This window comes from Balaenoptera borealis, assembly GCF_965194805.1.
Source record: "Balaenoptera borealis genome assembly, chromosome: 14".
NCBI lineage: Eukaryota > Metazoa > Chordata > Mammalia > Artiodactyla > Balaenopteridae > Balaenoptera > Balaenoptera borealis.
In genome coordinates, this window is record NC_138875.1 from 53,747,682 (window position 1) to 53,772,567 (window position 24,886).

The 24,886-nt window shown below is 37.9% G+C and overlaps 1 protein-coding gene and 1 pseudogene across 3 annotated transcripts in view; one reads left to right on the plus strand and one right to left on the minus strand.

The window, feature by feature from the left end:
- The first annotated feature begins 1,781 nt into the window (after nucleotides 1-1,781).
- USP14 (ubiquitin specific peptidase 14) overlaps nucleotides 1,782-24,886 on the plus strand; it is a 40,554-nt gene continuing 17,449 nt past the window's right edge. The window contains exons 1-6 of one of the 2 annotated variants that reach the window (XM_082353592.1): nucleotides 1,782-2,016; nucleotides 6,668-6,813; nucleotides 8,934-8,966; nucleotides 10,969-11,073; nucleotides 11,806-11,909; nucleotides 22,650-22,708. In XM_082353592.1, coding sequence (XP_082209718.1) covers nucleotides 2,001-2,016; nucleotides 6,668-6,813; nucleotides 8,934-8,966; nucleotides 10,969-11,073; nucleotides 11,806-11,909; nucleotides 22,650-22,708 — 463 coding nt within the window. In that variant the 5' untranslated portion in view covers nucleotides 1,782-2,000. The remainder of the gene's footprint in view (nucleotides 2,017-6,667; nucleotides 6,814-8,933; nucleotides 8,967-10,968; nucleotides 11,074-11,805; nucleotides 11,910-22,649; nucleotides 22,709-24,886) is intronic. The other variant, XM_082353593.1, reaches the window with a different exon arrangement.
- On the minus strand, nucleotides 11,918-22,642 carry LOC309610564 (prefoldin subunit 4 pseudogene; annotated as a pseudogene). Its single transcript, XR_014249732.1, has 2 exons — nucleotides 14,206-22,642; nucleotides 11,918-13,890 (listed from the first exon to the last, which is right to left on the minus strand). The product of XR_014249732.1 is annotated as a prefoldin subunit 4 pseudogene (transcript).

Sequence of the window (24,886 nt, forward strand, 5' to 3'; positions counted from 1 at the left end):
GAAAAATTAGGAGTTTGAGATGAACAGATACTACTATTCATAAAATAAACAAGGACTCACTGTATAGTACAGAGAAGTATATTCAATACCTTGTAATAACCTACACTGGAAAACAATCTGAAAAAGTGTATATATATTCTGAATATATATATAGAATATAGAATATATATATAGAATCACTTTTCTGTACACCTGAAACTAACACAACTTTTATTTTTTATTATTTTTTAATATTTTTGGCTGCATTGGGTCTTCGCTGCTGCACGCTGTCTTTCTCTAGTTGTGGCGAGCGGGGGCTACTCTTCGTTGCAGTGCGCAGGCTTCTCACTGCGGTGGCTTCTCTTTGTTGCAGAGCACAGGCTCTAGGCATGTGGGCTTCAGTAGTTGTGGCACGCAGGCTCTAGAGCGCAGGCTCAGTAGTTGCGGCACACTGGCTTAGTTGCTCTGCGGCACATGGGATCTTCCCAGACCAGGGATCGAACCCATGTTCCCTGCATTGTCAGGTGGATTCTTAACCACTGCGCCACTAGGGAAGTCCCTAACGCAACTTTTAAATCAACTGTACTTCAATTAAAAAGAGAAGTCTGGGGTGGGATACGGAGGGTGGGAGGGAGGGAGATGCAAGAGGGAAGAGATATGGGGACATATGTATATGTATAACTGATTCACTTTGTTATAAAGCAGAAACTGACACACCATTGTAAAGCAATTATACTCTAATAAAGATGTTAAAAAAATTTTTAAAAAGTCTGAACCTATGAACAATGGTTTTATGTACTGCATAAATCCGATATACTCTTTTCACTTAATATTACACATATTACTTTAAATAACGTTCTGCGTATCTTTGTGTTATTTTGGTCACATTTTGGATTATATTTTTATGATAGGCCTTGAATAATGAAGCAGTGAAGGGTAAGACTCCTGATGTAGACTGATAAAACTCACTCTCCTATGGGCTGTTTTAAAATATGGAGAATTTTAGTTTTGAAATAGGGACAGTTTCAACTCCTCTTTTGCAGTATAGGTGATCATTATAAAACCTCTATATTAGGCAAGAACCACCTCAATTTTAATTTCCACGTTTTCGAAATTCCTTCGTTCATTTACAGGTTCTATTTCCTTTCTAACTCATCTAGAAAGTTTTAAACGGATCTCAGCCGTGACAATTTAGTGTTTGAAAAAGGCCTCAGAAACCTTCCAGTCTAGCTTCCTCATTTACCAGGCTGAAGAAACAGGTCCAAGACAATTAAGTGGAGGGCTGCACGTAACTTCCACGGGGCAGGCAAGGGCGCTGTATCTACTCCTTTACTAGAGCCAACCTAGGGTCCGAACAGGTGTTAGAAACAGCAGTAATACATTACAACCAAGACAGACCTATCTCTGAAATACTCAGATCATTTTGATGTTTATTTTTGTTGCAAAATCCTGAATGGGAGGGCTAGACATTTTCATTAATAAGTAGACCAAGTTGAGGGGCGGAGCAAGGTTCTTCTCCAGCCTACATTAGCAGCGGGGAAAAAAGCCCCAGCTCGTACTGCCCCACCCTTTGGAAACAGGGGTGAACGACCTCCTAGGAGGCTGCCGCTGGGACACTAGGTTCCCACAGTGTCTGCAGCCGGGCGGGGCGGGGCGGGGCTGGGAGCCGGTGGGCGCAGGCGGTGTGCAGTGCGCAGGCGCGCACCTGTGAGGCGCAGGGGCCCCGGGCGCCCCGCCTCTCCCGGCCGCTCCCACCTCCCTTGTCTCTCCACCCGCAGGCCCCGCCTTGCCTCCTCCCCGCTGTCGCCCCGTGGCTCGGCTGGCGGACGGCGTGTTACTGCGTCATCGCCAGTGGCCGGTTTGAATGAGGCTCTCGTCGCACCGTGTCTGCCGCCACCACCGCGCCTCCGCCTCGGCCGCCGCCACAGCTTCTTCGCGGCCCTTTCCTTTCGCCGCCCTTGCCAGGCCCAGCCTTCCTGCGCCGCCGCCGCCGCCGCCGCCGCCTCCTAGCGCGCCCCGCCATGCCGCTCTACTCCGGTGAGCGCCCTCCTCGTCTCGTGCCCCGCAGTCCCGCCCGGGGCTAGGCCTCTGTGTAGGCCTGGCCTGCAGGGCGGGCGCCCCGCTGAGCACGGGGCGGGGATTCCGCGGCGTGGAGGGGACCCTCGCCCCTTTCTCTCTCCCTGCGAGTTCCGGGCCCTGCAATGCGAGGGAGCCGTGCCCCTCCTGGGCCGCCGCGTGGGTGGGGTGGGAGCCGGAGGGGAGGTGGGGAAGCAGCGAGCGTCCGCCCCTCCGAGTGGTGACTCTGCAGAATAGTTCTGTCTCTGTTCTCACGTGCGGGGTAGGGTGAGGTTGTGTCCCGGGGCAGCAGGGACCAGGCTGGAGGTGCAGTGGCATTTCCTGGGCCTCTTCAGTGGTAGCCGTGGAAGGGAGCGGCCAGGAGGGGAAGCCTCGGTAAGGGAGTGATGGAGGGACCAGGGATGTGAGGTTAAGCCTTCCTTCCTCGTTCTGGGGGTTTCCCTCCATAGCCTCCCTTCGCTTACCCCTTGCTGCCACCACCCCGTTTGTACCAATTTCAGTTTTATCCTGAGGCAGATTGCGAGCTTTTTGCTTCGTTTTCGTTTCATCAAACACTGTTTTGTGTTTCTGTGTCCGAAGCACAATGTTAGCTTTGAGAGGTAAAGGAATACAGATGTCCGCGGGTATCATTTCCTTTTGATTGGCGTTTGACAGGGTTTTTTTTGCGTGATGGCAGTCCAAGGTGTTGGCCAAGGATCATGTTTTTACTGAGTTAATGGACCTTGCTGTCTCCTAGTGTAATTCAAAATGGCCCCTAAAGTGTATGTGGTGGCTCCAGTTGGCTATGGATGTGTGATTCATTGGCCATCCTTGACACTCTATCATAATTCCTTTATTGAAGATTCAGCGTTTTCAAAGAATGACATCAAACCAAAGAATAATGTTTAAACTCGACATGGATTCTTGATGTTCTAGAATCTTGAATGCTTTAATAATGATTTTTTTTTTTTTTTGGGTAAAGTATAAAAGAATAGCTTTATTGCTTTGCCAGGTAAAGGGGGCCACAGCAGGCTAATGCCCTCAAAACTGTGTGTCCCCAAATTCTTTAATAATGATTGCTCAATCTCTTTTTCTAAGGCCACAACAATGGAACAGTAGAATGGTACTTGAAATATTCTATTTATGCAATATAGAATTTAAGGGGCATTAATTAAGTAATGGTGGTAAATAATCTGTGTATGCTAATACTTAAACACACACAGGTAGTTTGTTCCCCTCAAAAAATGCCTGTACTCACCAGACTTTCTATCTTAGAAATTGAGTTCCATCTTAAATATTTAATCAGATCTTTTCCTCATTTCCAAAATGAGGGAATTGAAGTAGATTTCTAAGGTTTCTTCCTTTGACATCTCCATATTGAGAATCTGTATTTTCAGATTCTGCAAAAAGCCCTATATTAAAACAAGAACATCTTAAGTACTGTCATAAGTTTTGATAGAAAATTAAACATCCAGATATTTACGTGGTTAAGAACAAGTGCTGTAAAAATTAGCGAACACTTTTTTGTCTGATACAAAGCTAATGTTTTTTATACATGTTGCTTTGTTTTAATTTTCAACATAGTCCCGTGGTACTAGTATAATTCTCCTTTATGGCAGCGGTCCTCAACCTTTTTGGCACCAGAGACCAGTTTCGTGGAAGACAGTTTTTCCACAGTCCCGGGGAGGGGTCGGGGGGGAATGGTTTCGGGATGATACAAGCACATTACATTTATTGTGCAGTTTATTTCTATTATTACTACATTGTAATATATAATGAAATAATTATACAACTCACCATAATGCAGAATCAACGGGAGCCCTGAGCTTGTTTTCACTTCCCACTCACTGATAGGGTTTTGATATGAGTCTGCAAGCAATTGATTTATTATGGTCTCTGTGCAGTCAGATCTGTCTGCTAATGATAAGCTGTATTTGCAGCCACTCCCTAGCACTAGCATCACCGCCTCAGCTCCACCTCAGATCATCAGGCATTAGATTCTCATAAGGAGCGAGCAACCTAGATCCCTCGCATGCGCAGTTCACTGTAGGGTTCGTGCTCCTATGAGAATCTAATGCTGCCAATGATCTGACAGGAGGCGGAGCTCAGGCGGTAACGCAAGCGATGGGGAGCAGCTGTAAATACAGATGAAGCTTCTCTCCCTCGCCCGCTGCTCACCTCCTGCTGTGTGGTCCAGTTCCTAACAGACCATGGTCTGGTATGGTCCGTGGCCCCGGGGTTGGGAACCCCTGGTTTATGGGTAAGCAAAAAGTTTAACTTGCCCATGGCGACACAGCTAAATAAATTACAGATTTCGTCTTCATTATTTCTAATACTGTTTTGATTTAGTCCTCTCTCTTTTGTTTGTACTATTGTTATATGTTTCTGGTTTGTCTCAATGATTGTAGTCGTTCCCCCTTCAAACCAATATTTTCTCTGCTGCTGCTAGAGTGTTCTAATGTTCAAACCAGACCAAAGTGGCCTTTATGAAAACCTTTCAGGGGTTGCACATTTTGTACAACCTTAAAGCCTGTATGTTTTAACATGACTTATGTTATCTTCCCTGACTTGATCTTTGGTCAGTTTCTCCTTTTTCAGCTGCTTCCCCTTCACTCTGGGAATTACTTGTATCTCAGAGGACACCATGCTGCTTTATGCTTTTGAGTGTCTTTTCCAGGAATGCTTTTATTCTTATTCTCTGGCTAACACCTAATTTTTTCTTTGAGACTCAAAGTTGATAGTGGTAACTCACAGTTAACACTTTCTCCGGAGAATCCTTCCTCCCTCATGAAGCATTCCACTGTGCCCTTCTAGCATTTGTAATATTTATATTGTATTGTTAATTATTTTAACCTTTTTTCCTCTCTCCTTTATTAAACTGTAAGTTCACAGAGAGTCTCCCTAATCCTTGTAACTGGGCTTATCATTGAATGAACGCTAACACGTTAATTGAACTAGTGAAAGAATAGGGATTTGGAGTCACAGTCACTTTTTTATATTCTGGTTTTAGTAATCAGAAATTAGACAACTATTAATTATGGGAGTCTCATTTTGAGTAGGTATAAAGTTTTCAGTGGAAAAAACTATGTACATCTTTGAGTGAGTGAGTTTATTTATTTATTTATTTATTTTTGGCTGTGCTGTACGGCTTGTGGGATCTTAGTTCCCTGACCAGGGATTGAAACCAGGCCCTGGGCATTGAAAGCATGGAGTCCTAACCACTGGACCGCCAGGGAATTCCCTAGTTTATTTATGTTAACATATTTCAAAAGTTAGCTATTTTATGAGATTGATTGAAATTTTTTTATTGTGGTAAAATATATGTAACATAAAGTGCAGTTTTAAACATTTTTAAGTGTACAGTTTTTAACATTGAGTACGTTCCCATCGCTGTGCAGCCGTCATCACCACCCACCTCTGGAAATTCTTCCCGTTCCTAAACTGAAACTCTGTACCCCTATTGCCATTTCCCCCAGCCTCCTGGCAACCCCCATTCTTCTTTCTGTCTCTAGGAATTTGACCACTCTAGGTACCTCACATAAGTAGAATCATACAGTATTTGTCCTTTTGTGACTGGCTTGTGTCACTTAGCATAATGTCTCCAAGGTTCATCCATGTGGTAGAATGTGTCAGAATTTCATTATTTTTTTAAGGCTGATTAATGTCCATTGTATGTATATACCACTGTTGATGGGCACTTGGGTTGCTCCCATTTCTAGGCTATTGTGAAATAATGCTGCTAGGAACATGGGTATACAAATATCAGTTTGATTCCCTGGTTGCCATACTTTTGGGTATATACATAGAAATGGAATTGCTGGATCACATAGTAGTAATTCTGTGCCTGATTTTTGAGGAACCACCATACTTTCTGTCACAGTGGTGGTACCATTTTTATATTCCTAGAGCAATGCACAAGGGTTCCAATTTCCCCACATCCCTGCCAACACTTGTTATTTTCTGTGGTTTTGTTGTTGTTGTTGTAGCCATCTGAATGGCTGTGAAGTAGGATTTCTATAATTTTTAATGATTTAGCTATATTTTTGGATTCTTAATATTTGAGCACCTCTTGCTCAGGAGGCAGACCTTTCAGTTCTTCCACACCTTTCTTCCTATAATCCAGAATCTATATTCCTTAACCTGTTTTCAGTGTGCTTTATTTTCCCAAGAATATTTTTTCTTCTCAAAATATTCTAGCCTTTCAAGTTTCCCCTCTCTATTTCAGCAGTATGTAATATTCAACTGATTTTAATGGTTGTTTAAATAAACACATTCTGAAGTCTGAACTTTATCCTGGGAAGTATTTCAGTGTGGTCATATTTTGCAGATATTATTGGAGTAGGATTCAGAAGCCCTGAATATTTACTGACTGGTTTTGTGACATTAATCAATCAGCTTCTTTTAAGTCTCAGTTTCCTTATTTATCAAATGAGAAGTTGGATTAGATCCAGTTAAATTTTATCCAAGATCTATTGCATTCACTTCACTCCTGATTTGGTAGGCATTAGGTGTGTAAAAAGATTAATGACATAGTTTGGCTTTCAAGAACTAGCCTAATAGTTCCCTAAGGATCTTCTAAATCTTAAGTCTTGTTGTTTTGTAAATTAAAAAAAAAATTATGGTTTGTTTGCAGTTACTGTGAAATGGGGAAAGGAGAAATTTGAAGGTGTAGAATTGAATACTGATGAACCTCCGATGGTGTTCAAGGCTCAGCTTTTCGCACTGACTGGAGTCCAGCCGGCCAGACAGAAGGTTATGGTGAAAGGAGGAACATTGAAGGTAAAATTTAGTCCAGATTTTCATTATGTACTAGTGAAAATAACTGGCACCAGAAAATGTAGCATTTAAGGTATTTTTTATTTGGTGAGAGTATATAGTCTATGGTATTAAAACTCTTATTCATGTTAGTTTAAGGAAGGAACATTGTAGCCATTTCAAAACACTATATTATAAAGCATCATTAAAATTTTTATTTTAAAATGCATTTTATCAATGATTATCTCTGGGGGTCAGGGGACTGGGGCACTTTCCATTTATCTGTGTTTGCATTTTTTTCTTATGAAGGTGTGTTAAAAGTATTTCATTTTGTATAGACTAAAAAAGTCTTATTTGTATTTCCTTAGTAATTTTCAGTTATGGGGTTAGAAATTTTATCTCTGTTAAAAATATGGAACAGTATGGTAAATTTATTTTTTAAAGGCTACTACACAATGTTTTTGTATATACATGCGAATGTACCAAATTTACTAAGGCCCTGGTTCTGGAATACTGGAAAACTGTTAATTTTTCCTTTGGCCTTTCTTGCATCCTACCATTAAAAAGAGCCCCTTTCTCTTAGAAGTAATCACTGTCTAACACCTGCTGGAGATGGGAGGAAAGAAATTTTTGTTTAAAAAAAGAGGGAATTTAAGTTTTCCTTTAGTTCCCTTGGAATGATCACATTGATTACAGTTAAGAGTCCAAACTTACCAGTATCATTGATGAAGGGCCACAGAAAAGATGTGAAGGTATTTTCTTTATTATTGTTTGTAATACTATATAAGTATAGTTTTTAAAATACACTTTCTTCAAGAGTTAGATGTGAAATGCTAAAGAGCTCTAATTAACTTTAGAGATAAGGATTGGCTACCCCTGTTAGCTGGGCCGTAAAACAGATTTTGGTGAAGAAACATTGTTTCCCCTCAAGTTGCAGTATGAGCTTTTGGTCATTAGTGAACTTGGTAATGTAATTTGTGCTGAGCTGTGTACTGGTGGTATACTGTGGAGAATTACAGAAAAATGTTAATTAAATGAAGCTATGACTAATAGCTACCACTTAACTGAATACTTATTCTGTGCCAGGCTTTTGTTTTCTTTAATTTTCAACTGTATGTATATTAAAAATGAGGAAAGTAAATGTATTTTACATATTTTACTGAGCATCAGAGAGGCTTAAGTAACATATAGTAAGGCACCAAAAGAACATGTGATTTACAAGTCAAGCAGATCTGGGTTCATTTCCCAGGTTTGTGTGACCTTGGATAAGTAGGAGGAGGCATTATTTGAGGAGACATTTATAGTTGTCATTCCTTTTGATTAGCAGTAATAGCCCTTAAACTGAGAAGGGCATTTAGAAACTTAGTGTTCTACTTTGAAGCAGGATGCCCAAAAAGAAATAGTGGCACCACCAAAGGGAGGTGTATTAAGTGCCTGGTACTTTCGGTAAAAAGGAAGGAGTGATATGGAACTGACTGTCCTCTGAAGGGAAGGGCTTTTAGCTGCCAAAATATCTGTGGACCAATCATGGCATTTCAAAAAAAACTTGATTTAAATTGAACATACTGAAGTCAAAGTATTTGTTAATTGATTCATAGATGTGAAATGTAGGACTTCAGAAACATTTGTGGATGCAGCAAATACTATTAAGGGTTAGTTTGCCTTGGGTAGTCTTGTTTACTCTCCTGGTATAATTTTTAATAGCACTTTCATTCTCAAGAGTCTCTTGATTTGGGTGATTAATTATATAATCACCCTAATTATGTAGACCTTATTTCATTTCTGAAGTTATTCTTTATTCTTGTCAAACATATGCTAGTTATTAGCTCTGCTGGTTCCAAATATGCAAAAAATTAGCATCTGTCATTTGTCATCAGTCAAGTGTTTCAGTACTTTTGGTGCTGCCAAGTTTACTGTCTTTTAGATTGTATCTTATGTAGTTTGGACAATTGTTAGACTTACTAGTTTTAGGACTGCATTTGTTTTTTGTTTTTTAAAAAATACTTTCGATTACAGTAATTTTAAGTAAAATCTGCATATAGACAATTTCTATTTTGAAGTAGAAATCTAAAATTAGTTGATTTTTAGATTATGTTTGGATTATATGGGGGTGGTTAAATGTTTATTCTTTGTCTTTAAAACAGGATGATGATTGGGGAAACATCAAAATAAAAAATGTAAGTATTATCTTAAGAACACTAGTTATAATGCAGTTCCCTAATTATTACACAAAATGTATTCCAAATGCCTTTTTTTCTGTCTGTATATCCAGTTGTTCCAGCACCATCTGTTGAAAATATTTTCCTTTTCTCATTGATTTATGTCAGAGTCTTTCTTGAAAATCAGTTGTTGGTCTATTTTTGGACTCTTGTTTCATTGATATATTTGATTAACCTTATACTAGTACCACATGGTCTTGATTACTAAAGCTTTATAATAAGTCTTGAAATAAGATAATGTAAGTTCTCCAGCTTTTTCTGTTTCCTCAGGAATATTTTAGCTTCTTTGCATTTCCTTATAATTTTAGCATTAGTCAACTCCTACAAATGGACTCCTGGAATTTTGTTTAGGTTGCATTGAATCTGTAGTTCAGTTTGGGGAGAATGAACATCTTAAAGGTATTGAGTACTGAAATCCTTAAATAAGGTGTACTTCTCCATTTCTCTTAGCTCAGTTTTATAATTTTTCAGTATAGAGAGCTTGCACGGTTTTTGTTAGATTCTGGAACTTAACATTTCTTGGCTATTTAATGATACTTTAAAAAAAATTTGTTTTCCAGTGTTCATGGCTAGATTATAAAAATACAGTTTATTTTTAACCTGTGACCTTGCCAAATTCACTTTCTAGTTCCAGTAGTTTTTTTGTAGAATCCATTGGGTTTTCTATGTACGTAAGCATGCTCTCTGCAAATAGAGGCAGTTTTACTTTTCCCTTTCCAGTCTTTATGGCTGCTATTTCTTTTTTTGCCTTACTTTACTGGCTAGGACTTCTAATACAGTGTTGAATAGAAAGTGGTGGGAGTGGACATCTTTTGTCATTTCCTAGTTCACTAAGACCTTTTAAGCCATTCGGCTGTTGAATTTTAAGTGCTTTTCTGCTTCTTATTAAAAGGATCATATGATTTTTCTTTTATTCTGGTAATCTGGCTAGTCTCATTGATTTTTAACTATTAAACCTTGCATTTTTGGCATGTGCAGTTCTCAGATTTCTTGGTCTTTGTGACCTCTTTACAATCTTTACCCTCTGTCTTTGTCTCAGATGTTTGTGTCTTCCAGAAAGATATTGAATAAGATGTTCACATTTCAGGATTATGAGATTTAGGGTGACAGTGTCTCCATTGTTCTTCTGTTGTATGGAATGGTGTATCTGTACTGAATATAAGTATTCCCTTAAGTTAATAATGTGTAGAATTATAAAATTAGATATTTTGAACTAATTTATATGTTTGGTTTGATGTTTTCTAATAATGGAGATTTCAATGCTTTCAAAATATTTCTATTCAAATGTAAATAATGGTTACATTTACACAATAGACTTTCATAGAAAGAATCTTATCAGTGCTTAGTGTGTTATGGGGAGAAATGATGCCACTAAATATTAATGATGATTTGAAGAATTCTCTCCTTTCCAGTATTGAAAACATTCTCAGCTTTCTTTGTGACCGTATTTTTTCTGTTAACTTTATTGACGTATAGTATATAGAGAGTAAGATTCACCTACTTTAGTTTAAGAGTTTGATGAATTTGGTTAACTTTATACAGTCATGAAACCACTACCACAGTCAAGATAAAGAAGTTCCATCATTCTAAGAAGTTTCCTTTTCAGATAAGCAGGTGACCTGTGGCCTGAGGCAGCCACGCTAGTACTTTTTTTTTTTTTTTTTTTTTTTTAACAGTTCAGTGATCTTTAATGTATTTACAGAGTTGTGTAACCTTCACCACAGTCTCATTTTGGAATATTTTCATCACGCCAGAAAGAAATGAGTTCCCATTTAAAGACACTCCCTATTCCCACCTTCAGCTCTAGCAACCACTAATCTACTTTGTGTCTCTCTAGATTTACCTTTTCTAGCAAATAGAAGCATGCAACTTGTGTTTTTCTGTGTCTGGCTTCTTTCATTGGACATAAACGTGATCAACTTTTCAGCATTTTCATGAAATTAATTTTTTTTTTAAACAGGGAATGACTTTACTAATGATGGGGTCAGCAGATGCTCTTCCTGAGGAACCCTCAGCTAAAACTGTCTTTGTAGAAGACATGACAGAAGAACAGTTAGCATCTGCTGTAAGACATACCACATTTTATGTATTTGATCACTACTTTTAAGAAGTACAGTTAGTAAGATGCCTTTCAGAAAGCATCTACATGTTTTGAAGATTTAATCAATATTAAGATGTATGTTATTAGCAATAAATAAAAGTTTTATCTTTGAAATTGGCTCAACAAATCCTTTTTTAATTGAATAATTCATTATAAAATCAGTGAATATCTGTAATAAATATGTGTCTGGCAGATAGTGCTATTTAAATGTTTACTATTATTTTATGGGAAAACAGGCTCAAAGAAGTTAAATAGTTTAAATGCTGGGATATTTAAATTCTTAAAACCTTCCATGTTGAAAATATACAGTTTATCCTTAATTTAAATGCAGTGTTGGTTTAGAAACTGGCCAACACACACTTGTCAAATATTATTATTATTTTTACTACCCAGCATTTATATAGTACCATTCATTTTTTTGAAGTGTTTCTGTATATATTTTGTTACCCTCTTCCAGTGATAAACCTGCAGAGGAGGCAGAACTGATACGATTGTTTTCTTATTATTTTTAAGAAGGGAATTAAAACAGGATGATTGTCCGCATGATGCAAGTAAAATATTTTGTGAGGGAAATAAAACATGGTTAAGGTGGAATAAATTGGTATGAGTTGGTAAATTGTATTTGCTTCAGTGTGTTTAGTGATTTATATATGCTGTGTCATCTTATAAAAATGATTTAATCCTTTTCCTTATCAGATGGAATTACCATGTGGATTGACAAACCTTGGTAACACTTGTTACATGAATGCTACAGTTCAGTGTATTCGTTCTGTACCTGAACTCAAAGATGCCCTTAAAAGGTAAGACAGAAGAGAGATTGTTTTATGTCCTTTTTGGGTAAAGGAGGTTTGGATGAATAGTGTTGTTTTGCGTATATATGTATATGTGTGTGTGTGTGTGTGTGTGTGTGTGTGTACACATATATATATATTTTCTTAGCAGCTTTATCGTGATATAATCCATTTATCGTACAATTCACCCTTTTAACGTGTTCAGTTAGATGGTCTTTATTATATTCACAAGGTTGTGCAATCATCACCACGATCTAATTTCAGAATATTCCCCTGCTCCCCCAGAAGAAACCTCATACTCATTAGCAGTCACTCCTTATACCTTTCCCACCTCCAGCCCTAGGCAACCATTAATCTACTTTTTGTCTTACAGATTTGCCTATTCTGGACATTTCATATTAATGGGATCATACAGTACGTGGTCTTTTTGTTGACTGGCTTCTTCTACTTAGCATAATGTTTTCTAGGTTCATCCATGTTGTAGCATGATTCAATACTTCATTCCTTTTTATGGATGAATAATATTCCATTGTATGGATATACTATGTTTAGTTTATCCATTCATCAGTTGATGGACATTTGGATTGTTTCCACATTTTAGCTATTATGAATAATGCTGCTATGAACACTCAAGCACAAGTTTTTGTGCAGATGAGTTATTTTCATTTCTCTCGATTATGAGTGGATTGCTCAGTCACATGGTAACCTGTGTTGAGCAACATTTTAAAAGTATTGTAAAATGTTTAGCTTTCTCGTGCTTCAAGGTTTATGTTGTTCTCCAATTTTGCATATAACTGAACTTTCAAATCTGCTAACACCTGCTGAATTGATTCCACTCTGGATTGTAAGGTATCAGTTTCTTTTTGGAAATTTTTCTTTGCTTCTTCTAACATTTCTTGTGTTTCTTCTTGAGAATGGCTAATGAAAACATCACTAATCTAATGAGATATCATTAAGCAGTTGTCGTCTGCAAGTGTGGTAGCCTCACAAGCATCTCCTAAATTTTGGAGCTGTTTCTTTTTTAATTCTGTTTCTTCCTTTAACTGTGTGATTCTACTTGTATTCTGTGAAAATTTATCTTTTGTTGATCTTCAAATGTAACGTTGACATCTATGCAGTCATCTTCATGGTGGCTGCCATCTTGGGACTCTGTCTTTGATTATAGCCATCCTAAGGGTGAAATGGTATCTCATTGTGGCTCTCATTTGTATTTACCTAGTGACTAATGATGTTGAGCATCTTTTCATGTGCTTATTGGCCATTTGTATATCTTTGTAGAAATGTCTGATCAGCACATCCTTTGCCTATGCTTTAAATGGTTTGTCTTTTTATTACTCAGTTGTAAGTGTTCTTCATATATTCTGGGTACAAGTCCTTTTTCACGTAATTTGCGAATATTTTCTTCCATTTTGTGAGTTGTCTTTTCACTTTCTTGACCGCATTCTTGTAGCACAGAAATTTTAAATTTTGATGTAGTTGAATTTTTTTTTTTTTTGGTGTCATATATAAGAAACCATTGCCTAATTTCTAGGTTATAAAATTTTTTTTAAGAGCTGTATAGTTTCAGCTTTTACATTTAGGTCTATGATCCATTTTTAGGTAATTTTTTTGTATGGTGGGAGGTAGTTTTCCCCATTCTTTTGCATGCGGATGTCTAGTTCTTCCAGTACCATTTGTTGAGAAGACTAGTCTTTCCTGTTGAATTGTCTTAGCACCTTTTTTGAAAATTAATTGACCATAATGTATGTAATAATAAGATTGGATTCTCAATTCTAGTCTAGAAACACATACGTTGTATGTTTATCCTTATACCAGTGAGTAATGGTTTTTAAAAGAAATAGAACTTTGTTTTTGTACTATTGTATTTACAAAAGTAAACAGAGTAAACAGTTATCCATGTTTTGAGAACATATCAAATAGTCTGTAAAATGAGGGTCCCTTCTCTTCAGTGAGTATAAATGTGTAACTTTAAAAAATATATAATTTAATTCTGACTAAATTTATTACATCTATTTTTTTTTTTTTTAAATTAATTAATTAATTAATTTATTTTTGGCTGTGTTGGATCTTCGTTTCTGTGCAAGGGCTTTCTCTAGTTGCGGCGAGTGGGGGCCACTCTTCATCGCAGTGCGCGGGCCTCTCACTGTCGCGGCTTCTCTTGTTGCGGAGCACAGGCTCCAGACGCGCAGGCTCAGTAGTTGTGGCTCACGGGCCCAGTTGCTCCGTGGCATGTGGGATCTTCCCAGACCAGGGCTCGAACCCGTGTCCCCTGCATTGGCAGGCAGATTCTCAACCACTGCGCCACCAGGGAAGCCCTATTACATCTATTTTGATTCATACATTGCCAGTTATTAATATGTGGTGGAATTCTGAACTGCAGTTTGGATTCTTAGACAGCTTAATGAATGCTGTGTGTTTTTTCCTCCCCTTACTGGCTTATGAAATGCTTTGATAAAATTGAGCAGTAGAGAGGAAAGAGAGGGGACATGCAGAAACCTGAGAGTAACTGAAAGTTTTCTGAATTTCTCTGAAGTGAACACTTGTCAGGTATTTACATGAAGTTGCCTAGATTGCCACTAATATACTGCCAGTGCACAAGACAGAGCACCTGTCTTCAAGGTACCGACGGTCTAATGGAGGAAGACTACCAAGTAAACGGGTACTGTTTCAGAACAGCTTTGCTGGGAAATGTTAAAGTCAGTTATTTTTCCTCAGAGATTCATAGTTATTTCCCCACTGTTTTAGTGTGCACATGGTTACTGATGAGAGGTCTAATATCAATCTCTGTTCTTAATCTTTTCTGTCAGTAACTTTTAGGGTTTTCTCTTTATTTTTGTTTTCAGCGTTTTCCAACAGTCGTAAGTGTGGGTTTTCTTTTATTTATCTCATTTAACCCTCAGTGGGTGCTTTCAGTCTGAGGACTCTTGTCCTAAACTCTGGGACATTCTTAGCCATTATTTCTTCAGATATTGCTTCTCTTCTATTTTACCTTCCTCTTATATTCTAAATATTGGAGTTTTTGGATCTGTTGCTAATGTCTTTTTTTCTCTGCACTTTTAATTTATTTTTATGTGCTGTGTTCTGGGAGAATGTCTCAGTTCTGTTTTATATTTCACTGATTTGTACGTTAGCTTTGTTTCACAACTGCTCATTTATCACAACCTTCTGTTCTTTTTAATAAAATCTCCCTTTCTTAAGTTTTGGATATGATTCCTGCTTTTATTTCTCTGAGGCTCCAAAGTATTCTTATTTAAAGGTTTTTTTTCCTGTTTGGTCCTTTAACTTTGTTCTCTTTGGATATATGGATTGATCTTCATTTCTTTGAAGATGGTGTACTTATCTTATGCAGTGTATTCTCTTGTGTCCCAAGTGCAAATTATCTGAATGAGTAGCTTGCTGGGGCAGCTCCCTGTCATAGAGGGTGGCTAGTTGGGACAGATTTGCCTTATTTCCAAGACTTCCTCTTTACTTTTTTCATCTGGGATTCCTTATTATAGCCTCTGCTTCAAGGAGAGCTCTCTTTCATGTTTTGGAGTTACTTTTCTGAGTTTTATATAAGCAGGGAGATTTCATCTTGTTGCTTCCATTTTCTTGAAACCAAATAAACTATTTTGAATTCTAAGTTGTTGCAAGAGGGTGGAAGCCCCTGTACTTACTAACTTAATCGATACAGAATGACGTGGATGGGGTTGTATGTCTTTGGGAAAATGACACTAACTGATAAAATAGGAATGAAAGAAAAGAGGACAATTCCATGAAAGATGCTTTACTGCTGGAGATGCTGAAGTTCATCCTCAAATGTATGGCAGGTTCTGGAGAGTGGGATGTATAACGATGAAGAGTAGAAAGAAAATGCATTCAAGAGAAACAGACTGGATTAGCTGAAGAGAGGCAGTGAGGGCCAAGAACTATACCTGTGGATAAAATCTGGTTTGCTTGATGCTGCCCAACAGTGGAACCTCATCTTAATGTGGGAGTTCTAAATTTAGAACCTAAAGTGAAAAGTGTATATAATAAAAATTACCCTTGAAAATTCTATAAGTTACTTGTAAAAGACAGTATCACATGACAATATTTTTGTCTTATTGGAGACTGGCAAGCCAACTCTTAATAAGTACAAAATAGTCTTTTCATTAGTAATTACTAGACTGCTCTTTGACTTTCATTTTCAAATTTGTAGAGGAATGATCTATTCTTGATAGAACTTACCAGTAAAATTGGCTGCACCCAGCTTTTTTGGGGGCATTTTATTTATTTATTTTTATAAATTTATTTATTTATTTTTGGCTGTGTTGGGTCTTCATTGCTGCGCATGGGCTTTTCTCTAGTTGTGGTGAGCAGGAGCTACTCTTCGTTGCGGTGCACGGGCTTCTCATTGTGGTGACTTCTCTTGCTGCAGAGCACGGGCTCTAGGCGTGTGGGCTTCAGTAGTTGCAGCACATGGGCTCAGTAGCTGTGGCTCGCAGGCTCTACAGCACAGGGTCAGTAGTTGTGGTGTATGGGCTTAGTTGCTCTGCGGCATGTGGGATCCTCCTGGACCAGGGCTCGAAGCCATGTCCCCTGCATTGGCAGGCGGATTCTCAACCACTGTGCCACCAGGGAAGCCCTTTTTGGGGCATTTTAAATGTCCATTTTCTGTCTTTTTGAGTCAGTTATGGTAATTTATTTTTTCGTACGAATTTGTCCTTATGTCTTTAAACTATTTTAGCATATGAGTTACTCGGTTTTAGGATCTGTATTTTTTTCTCCATTTTTATTTCTTATTTTTTCTCTTTTGATTATCTTGCCAGAGGTTTGTGTATTTTTCACAGAATCAGCTATTAGATTTATTCACTCAGTTCTTTCAGTTGTCTGATTCGTTCTACTTTTGTTTGTATTAATGTTTTGTTTCTGTTTTCCTTAGGCTTGTTTTATTATTTTTTAAGTTGCATGCTTGGATCATTAATTTATTCTTGTGTAGGAATGAAAGTATTTAATTCTGAGGTTTTGCTTGTTTTCTGTTCATTAGATGAGATTGCTCAGATGTTTTTTTAAAAATGTTATAAAAGGGACTTCCCTGGTGGTCCAGTGGGTAAGACTCTGTGCTCCCAATGCAGGGGGCCCGGGTTTGATCCCTGGTTGGGGAACTAGATCCCACATGCATGCCACAAGTAAGAGTTTGCATGCTGCAATTAAGTAGTCCACTTGCCACAGCTAAGCAGCCCACATGCCACAACTAAAGATCGCGTACGCCACAACTAAGACCCGTGCAGTCAAAATAAATAAATAAATAAATAAATATTTAAAAAATAAGTTATAAATTCTTATCTTTTCCTTTTGCCCCAAAGTTTTTTTGTTTTTCGCTTTTTTTATTGAAGTATAGTTGATTTACAATGTTGTGTTAGTTACTGCTGTCCAGCAAAGGGATTCGGTTATACATATATATATTCTGTTTTTTTAATATTCTTTTCCGTTATGGTTTATCACAGGATATTGAATATAGTTCTCTGTGTTATACAATAGGACCTTGTTTTATCCATTCTGTATATAAAAGCTTACATCTGATAACCGCAACCTCCCACTCCCTCCCTCCCCCAGCCCCTGCCCCCTCGGCAACCACCAGTCTGTCCTCTATGTCCGTGATTCTGTTTCTGGGATAGGTTCATTTGTGTCATATTTTAGATTCCACATATAAGTGATATCATATGGTTATTTGGCTTTCTCTTTCTGACTTACTTCACTTAGTATGATAATCTCTAGTTGTATCCATGTTGCTGCAAATGGCATTATTTCTTTCTTTTTTATGACTGAGTAGTGTTCCATTGTATATATGTACCACATCTTCTTTATCCATTCAGCTGTCGATGAACATTTAGGTTGTTTCTATGTCTTGGCTATTGTGAACAGTGCTGCTGTGAACATAGGGGTGCATGTATCTTTTTGAATTACCGTTTTGTCCAGATATATGTCCAGGAGTAGAATTGCTGGATCACATGGTAATTCTATTTTTAGTTTTCTGAGGAACATCCATACTGTTTTCCACAGTGGCTGCACTAGCTTACATTCCCACCAGCTGTGTAAGGAGGGTTCCCTTTTCTCCATACCCTCTCCAGCATTTGTTATTTGTAGACTTTTTTTAAGGTATTATTATTTTTAAAACATTTATTATTATTATTTATTTATACTATTTATTTTTGGCTGCGTCGGGTCTTAGTTGTGGCATGTGGGATCTTTGTTGAGGCACACAGGATCTTTTCATTGTGGTGCGCGAGCTCTTCGTTGTGGCGTGTGGGCTTCTCTCTAGGGGTGTCATGTGGTTTTTCTCTCTCTTGTGGCGTGTGGGCTCCAGGGTGCGTGGGCTTTGCAGTTGTGGTGTGTGGGTTCCAGAGTGCATGGACTCAGTAGTTTGCGGCATGCAGGCTCTCTAGTAGAGGCACACGAGCTCAGTAGTTGTGGTGCTTGGGCTCAGTAGTTGTGGCTCATGGGCTCTAGAGTGCAGGCTCAGTAGTTGTGACGCATGGGCTTAGGTGCTCCGTGGCATGTGGGATCTTCCCGGACCAGGGATTGATCCCATGTCACCTGCATTGGCAGGCAGATTCTTAACCACTGCGCCACCAGGGAAGTCCCAGTTATTTGTAGCCTTTTTAATGATGGCCAGTCTAACTGGTGTGAAGTGGTACCTTATTGTAGTTTTGATTTGCACTTCTCTAATAATTAGAGATGTCAAGCATCTTTTCATGTGCCTCTTGGCCATCCATATGTCGTCTTTGGAGAAATGTCTAGGTCTTCTGCCCATGTTTTAAAAAAATATTTATTTATTTATTTTGGCTGAGCTGGGTCTTAGTTGCAGCATGCAGGATCTTTGTTGCGGCATGTGGGCTCTTTAGTTGCGGCATCCGGACTTCCTAGTTGCTGCACGCGGGCTTCTTAGTTGCGGCATGTGGCCTGTTTAGTTGTGGCATGCATGTGGGATCTAGTTCCCCGATCAGGGATCGAACCCAGGCCCCCTTCATTGGGAGTGTGCAGTCTTACCCACTGGACCACCAGGGAAATCCCTGCCCATTTTTGGATTGGCTTGTTTGTTTTTTCGTTGTTGAGCTGTATGAGCTGTTCGTATATTTTGGAAATTAAGCCCTTGTCTGTTGCATCATTTGCAAATATTTTCTCCTGTTGTCTTTTCGTTTTGTTTATAGTTTCCTTTGCTGTGCAAAACCAAAGTTTGCTTTTAATTATTGAATTATATAGAAACATATGAATATAGAAACAAATGAATTATCCCAGAGTGAACACATCCCTGTAACTGATGGGGATCAGCAGAACTGTGTTAGCACTCCAAAAGTCCCCTCACTGATCCCTTCCTATCCACTGCCCCCACCCTTCTTTGCAAAGTTGTTATACTCACCTGACTTCTAATTTTGCTTATTTTGAACTCTTTATGAACAGAAACGTACAGATTATGTTCATTTGAGTCAGGCTCATTATATTTGGCTTTTCCATGTTGTGTGTGTGTTCATTCATGTTCATGCTGTAGGGCAGCGGTCCCCAGCGTTTTGGCAACGGGGACTGGTTTCATGGAAGACAGTGTTTTCACGGACTAGGGTGGGGGGGATGGTTTTGGGATGATTCAGAGCATTACATTTGTTGTGCACTTTATTTCTATTACTACAATGTAATATATAATGAAATAATTATATAACTCACTATAATGCAGAATCAGTGGGAGCCCTGAGCTTGTTTTCCTACAACTGGATGGTCCCACCTGGGGGTAATGGGAGACGGTGACACCTGAAGTGTGTTGCTTATGTCCACTCTACTCCATAAGCTGCAGCTTAATTGTCACTTGCCACTCACTGATAGGGTTTTTTTTTTTTTAATAAATTTATTTATTTATTTATTTGTTTATTTTTGGCTGCATTGGGTCTTCATTGCTGTGCACGGGTTTTCTCTAGTTGTGGCGAGCGGGGGCTAATCTTCGTTGCGGTGCGCGGGCTTCTCATTGCGGAGGCTTCTCTTGTTGCGGAGCACAGGCTCTAGGCACACGAGCTTCAGTAGTTGTGGCACGCAGGCTCAGTAGTTGTGGCTCGTGGGCTCTAGAGCGCAAGCTCAGTAGTTGTGGCGCATGGGCTTAGTTGCTCCGTGGCATGTGGGATCTTCCCGGACCAGGGATCGAACCCATGTTCCCTGCATTGGCAGGCGGATTCTCAACCACTGAGCCACCAGGGAAGCCCACTGATAGGGTTTTGATATGAGTCTGCAAGCAGTTGATTTATTATGGTCTCTGTGCAGTCAGATCTGTCTGCTAATGATAATCTGTATTTGCAGCTGCTCCCCAGCGCTAGCATCACTGCCTCAGCTCCACCTCAGATCATCAGGCATTAAATTCTCATAAGGAGCACACAACCTAGATCCCTCACATGCGCAGTTCACAGTAGGGTTTGCACTCCAATGAGAATCTAATGAGGCCTATGATCTGACAGGAAGCGGAGCTCCAGACAGTGACGCGAGCAATGGGGAGCAGCTGTAAATACAGATGAAGCTTCTCTCCCTCACCTGCTGCTCACCTCCTGCTGTGCAGCCGAGTTCCTAAGAGGCTACATACTAGTACCATTTAGTGTCCTGGGGGTTGGGGACCCCTGCTGTAGGGTACACCATTGTATGTATATACTACCAAATAATTATTCGTTTTTCTGTCAATGAATGTTTGGGTTGATCTGATCTATGACTGAATGTTGTGAATATTTCACAGATTATAGAAAAGTCAAGGCATCCTCTTTTTGTAAGTGATGAAGTATAATAGACATTAAGTTTATTAATTACATTCAGATTTTCTATATCATTATTTAATTTTTATTTATTTGCAAAGATTAGGAAAGGTACTCTATTGGTTCTTTTGTCTGAAAAACCTCTCAGTATTTTTATCTGTTAAAACTCTCAGTACTCCTGTCAATTCCTCCTCTTTTCTAACAGTTTTTTCTTTGTAAAGTTCATTATGAATGTTTGGCTTACTGGATGGTTTTATCTTAATTAGGAATTATAAGTTTTCTTGGTATAATATTGAGAGTTTTAGGGGGGTGGTATTAAATTAGCTATGATTTTTCTGTTCTCAGATAATAAAAAAAAGATTGATAATTCATTAATGCAGCTTTTGTCATAAATGTAGAAATAGTTACATACTCATGTTACCCTGTAACTAGATGTAAATTCATAACAGCGGCAGTTATGTAATTACATACTTCAGTGATGTTATGGGATGCATCTACTTTATGAGTTCTTCGTTTTAACTTCAGAAGTGCCCTTTAAAAAGTTGCTAAACTGTCTGACAGGGAAACTATTATGATTTTTATTTTTTAAATGAACATATATAATTTAGACAATATGCATTATTGTATATTGAAAAATTAAGAATTTTTTAGTTGCAAGAGTTTCCCAAAGATCTAAACAAATGAAAAAAAGAAAGAAAATTCTTCCATTGAATATAATTTAACGTAATATTTTCTGTAACCTCTTTCATTCACTTACATAAGCACAGAGTTTTTTTTTTTTCTTGGCTGCATTGGGTCTTTGTTGCTGCGCAGGCTTTCTCTAGCGGTGAGCGGGGGCTACTCTTCATTGCAGTACGTGGGCTTCTCATTGCAGTGGCTTTTGTTGCAGAGCACGGGCTCTAGGCACACGGGCTCAGTAGTTGCAGTGCACAGGCTCAGTAGTTGTGGCGCATGGGCTTAGTTGCTCTGCGGCATGTGGGATCTTCCCGGACCAGGGATCGAACCCATGTCCCCTGAATTGGCAGGCGGATTCTTAACCACTGCGCCACCAGGGAAGTCCCCTTTTTTTTTCAAATTGGAATATGATTTACATCTAGTGAAATGTATGCATCTTATATGTTTGGTGTGATCAGTTTTGACAAATGCAAATTCTCTGTAACTTATTTTACAATAAAATTTATAGAACATTTTCATCATCTCAGGAAGCTTTATTGTACCTTTTCCAGTCAACTGCCCAGCTCCCCCAAGTAACCACTGATCTTATATTAGTTTTGTGGGATCTCTCCCATTGCCCAGTTTTTAATACCTGAATGATAATTTTTGATCCTTTGTCGTAAAACATTGTATAAGTAAATACAGTGGTTTGAATATTTCCTTTGGGTGGCCAGTCCTTTGTACTGCCATAAATTAACTGAGAATCATAAAAGTGAATTTAGAAATCATTTAATAGAAACCCTTTATTTTATAGGTAAGAAAACTGACTTGAAATTTAAGTGACTTATTTAGTGTTGTGTAGAAGTTAGTGCTGAATGTAGATTTATTGATTTTCATTTAATGTTTTTGATCTAATGATTTTTTCTTCATTTCTGAAATTATATTTTATTTTCTTTGTAATAATGGACATTAAATGTGTACTTTTTTATTTTATTTATTTTTTTAACATCTTTATTGGAGTATAATTGCTTTACAATGTTGTGTTAGTTTCTGCTGTATAACAAAGTGAGTCAGCTATGTGTACTTTTTTGTTTACACAATTTTTAGAAAATGTTATAGATGAGTTAGACAAGAGGAAAGAATTTAAAGTAGGCTTCATTCATCTAATTTCCGTTTTTTCTTAGCAGTCCTTTTTTGCCCATATCATTCTTAAAGGAATGAGACCAGAAGAGAAGAAGAAAAAATGGTGGGAACAACTCAGAGAAACTTGTAGTTGAGGGTTTCATAATAACTAATTTCTTCCCATTTGAGTTTCAGAATAAAGTGAATATTTAATTCTGTCTTAATGTCTTAGGTATGCAGGTGCCTTGAGAGCTTCAGGGGAAATGGCTTCAGCACAGTATATTACTGCAGGTCAGTATCTTAAATATACTACTTTTCAAGAGGGAATATGGTATTCAATAAACGTCATTTTTCACTCACAGTTTTTTTAGTATCTTTCTGTTTTCAAAATGTATTTTTAAAACATCACCTCATTAAAATTAGAGTACTTACACTTACATTAAACAACTTGGGACTTATTTTATTATCCACGTTATAAACCAGTGATGTCTGTCCTATTTGAAAAAATCTTTGGATTAGTGGGTATTCATGTAAGGAAGTTGGATATGAGGTAGGAGAAATAGAAATTCTAGAAGTATCTTGTTTCTTTATTGCATGAGACAGTGTATTCTGCCTCCACTGCCCCATTTTGGACAGTTTTACAAATGAATATTCTCTTAAATCCTTGGGCTGGGTTGATAGGGTTTTTAACAGCCTTGCCTTTTTTTGGGGGGGAGGGGTGGTTTGTAACAGCTTTATTGAGAGACAATTCACATACCGTACTACTCACCCATTTAAGTTATACAGTTCACTGTTTTTTAGTTTACTCATAGAGTTATGCAGTCATCACCACAATCAATTTTAGAATATTTTCATCACTAGAAAATAAACCCTGTAACATTCAGCAGTCACCCCGTTTCCTCTCACCACTACCAGCCCTGTGCAACCAGTAATCTACTGTCAGTCTATAGATTTGCCTATTCTAGAATGTTGATATAAATGGAATTGTACAGTATGTGGTCTTTTTTGATGGCTTCTTTCACTTAGAATGTTTTTGAGGTTCAGCCACATCATAAACATGTATCAGTACTTCATTCCTTTTTATTGCTGAGTAAGATTCCATTGTATTGGATATATCACATTTCATTTATCCTTTCATCATTGATAAGACATTTGGGTAGTTTCCACTTTTTGACCAATATAAATATTGCTAAACATTTGTGTACAAGTCTGTGTGGACATATGTTTTCATTTCTCTTGGGTATATATCTAGGAGAGGAATCGTTGGGTCACATGGTAACTATGTGAGGAACTGCCAGACTGTTTTCCAAAGCAGCTGCATCATCTTATATTCCTCCCAGCATGTATGAGGATTCTGATTTCTTTGTATCCTCACTGACGCTAGGTATTGAATGTCTTTGATTATAGCCATTCTAAGGGTGTGAAATGGTATCTCATTGTGGTCAATCATTAATCTGTAATACTATAAACAGTAGGTTTCTTTGCATCATTTGGAATTAGTGAGATTTTCCTCTAACCTTTTTCCCTGAAAGTAGATTCATTTGTTGAAGTTTTTACTGGGAAAATGTGATCACATATCTAGTTCATCTGGTAACTTATGTATCTAAGAGTTGCTCAGAATTTCAACAGCTTCTCCAGTGTCTTATAGGAGGCTTGCAGTATTGATGGGATGAAAAATACCATTCTTTACTTTTTGCTTCTTGATTTTTTAAGTTTTTTATTTTGAAATAAATTTAAATTCACAGAAAAGTTGCAAGAATTCACCAATTACTAACTTTTTGTCACATCTGGTTCATCAATCTCTGTAATGCATGTACTTTTTTTCTGAACCATTTGAGAGTAAGTTGCAGACATCATGTTTTTTGTTCCTGAATACTTCAGTATGTATTTCCTGAGAATAAGGACATTCATAACCACAAGATGGTTATTTTTCAAAGTCTGGGAATTTAACACTGATGTTAACTCGTAATACTGACTTGATTAAATTTTGCCAATTAACTCCGTATTGCCCCATTGTAAAGTTGTTTTTCTTTTTTGCTTCAGGAGCCAATTTAGGATCACACATTGCATTTAGTTATGTTGTTATGTCTCATTAGTCTCTTAATGTATAGTGTGTCTTTTGAGCTTTTTCTTTCAAACTAATGAAATATTTGAGCTGCTCTGTTCATGGTATATATTAAATTAAATCATCTGGGGTTTTTTCTTGTTTTCTTTGTTTTTTGAGAAGTGTATCCTTTAAAGTGTTATTACAATTTAGGCTTTTTTTATTTTAAAATTATTAGCTTAGTAGGGATGCATAATTTCAGCTCTACCTCCTAAAATATTTTTTAAACATTGTGTTTAGTAGTTTTATTCAGGAACATTTCATTGAGTAGTTACTTTGTGCTGAGATGTTGTATTTTAGTATTTGCTATGCTAAATAGTCTGTATACTAATGATAACATTTCACATTTTAGTTAACAAAACAAT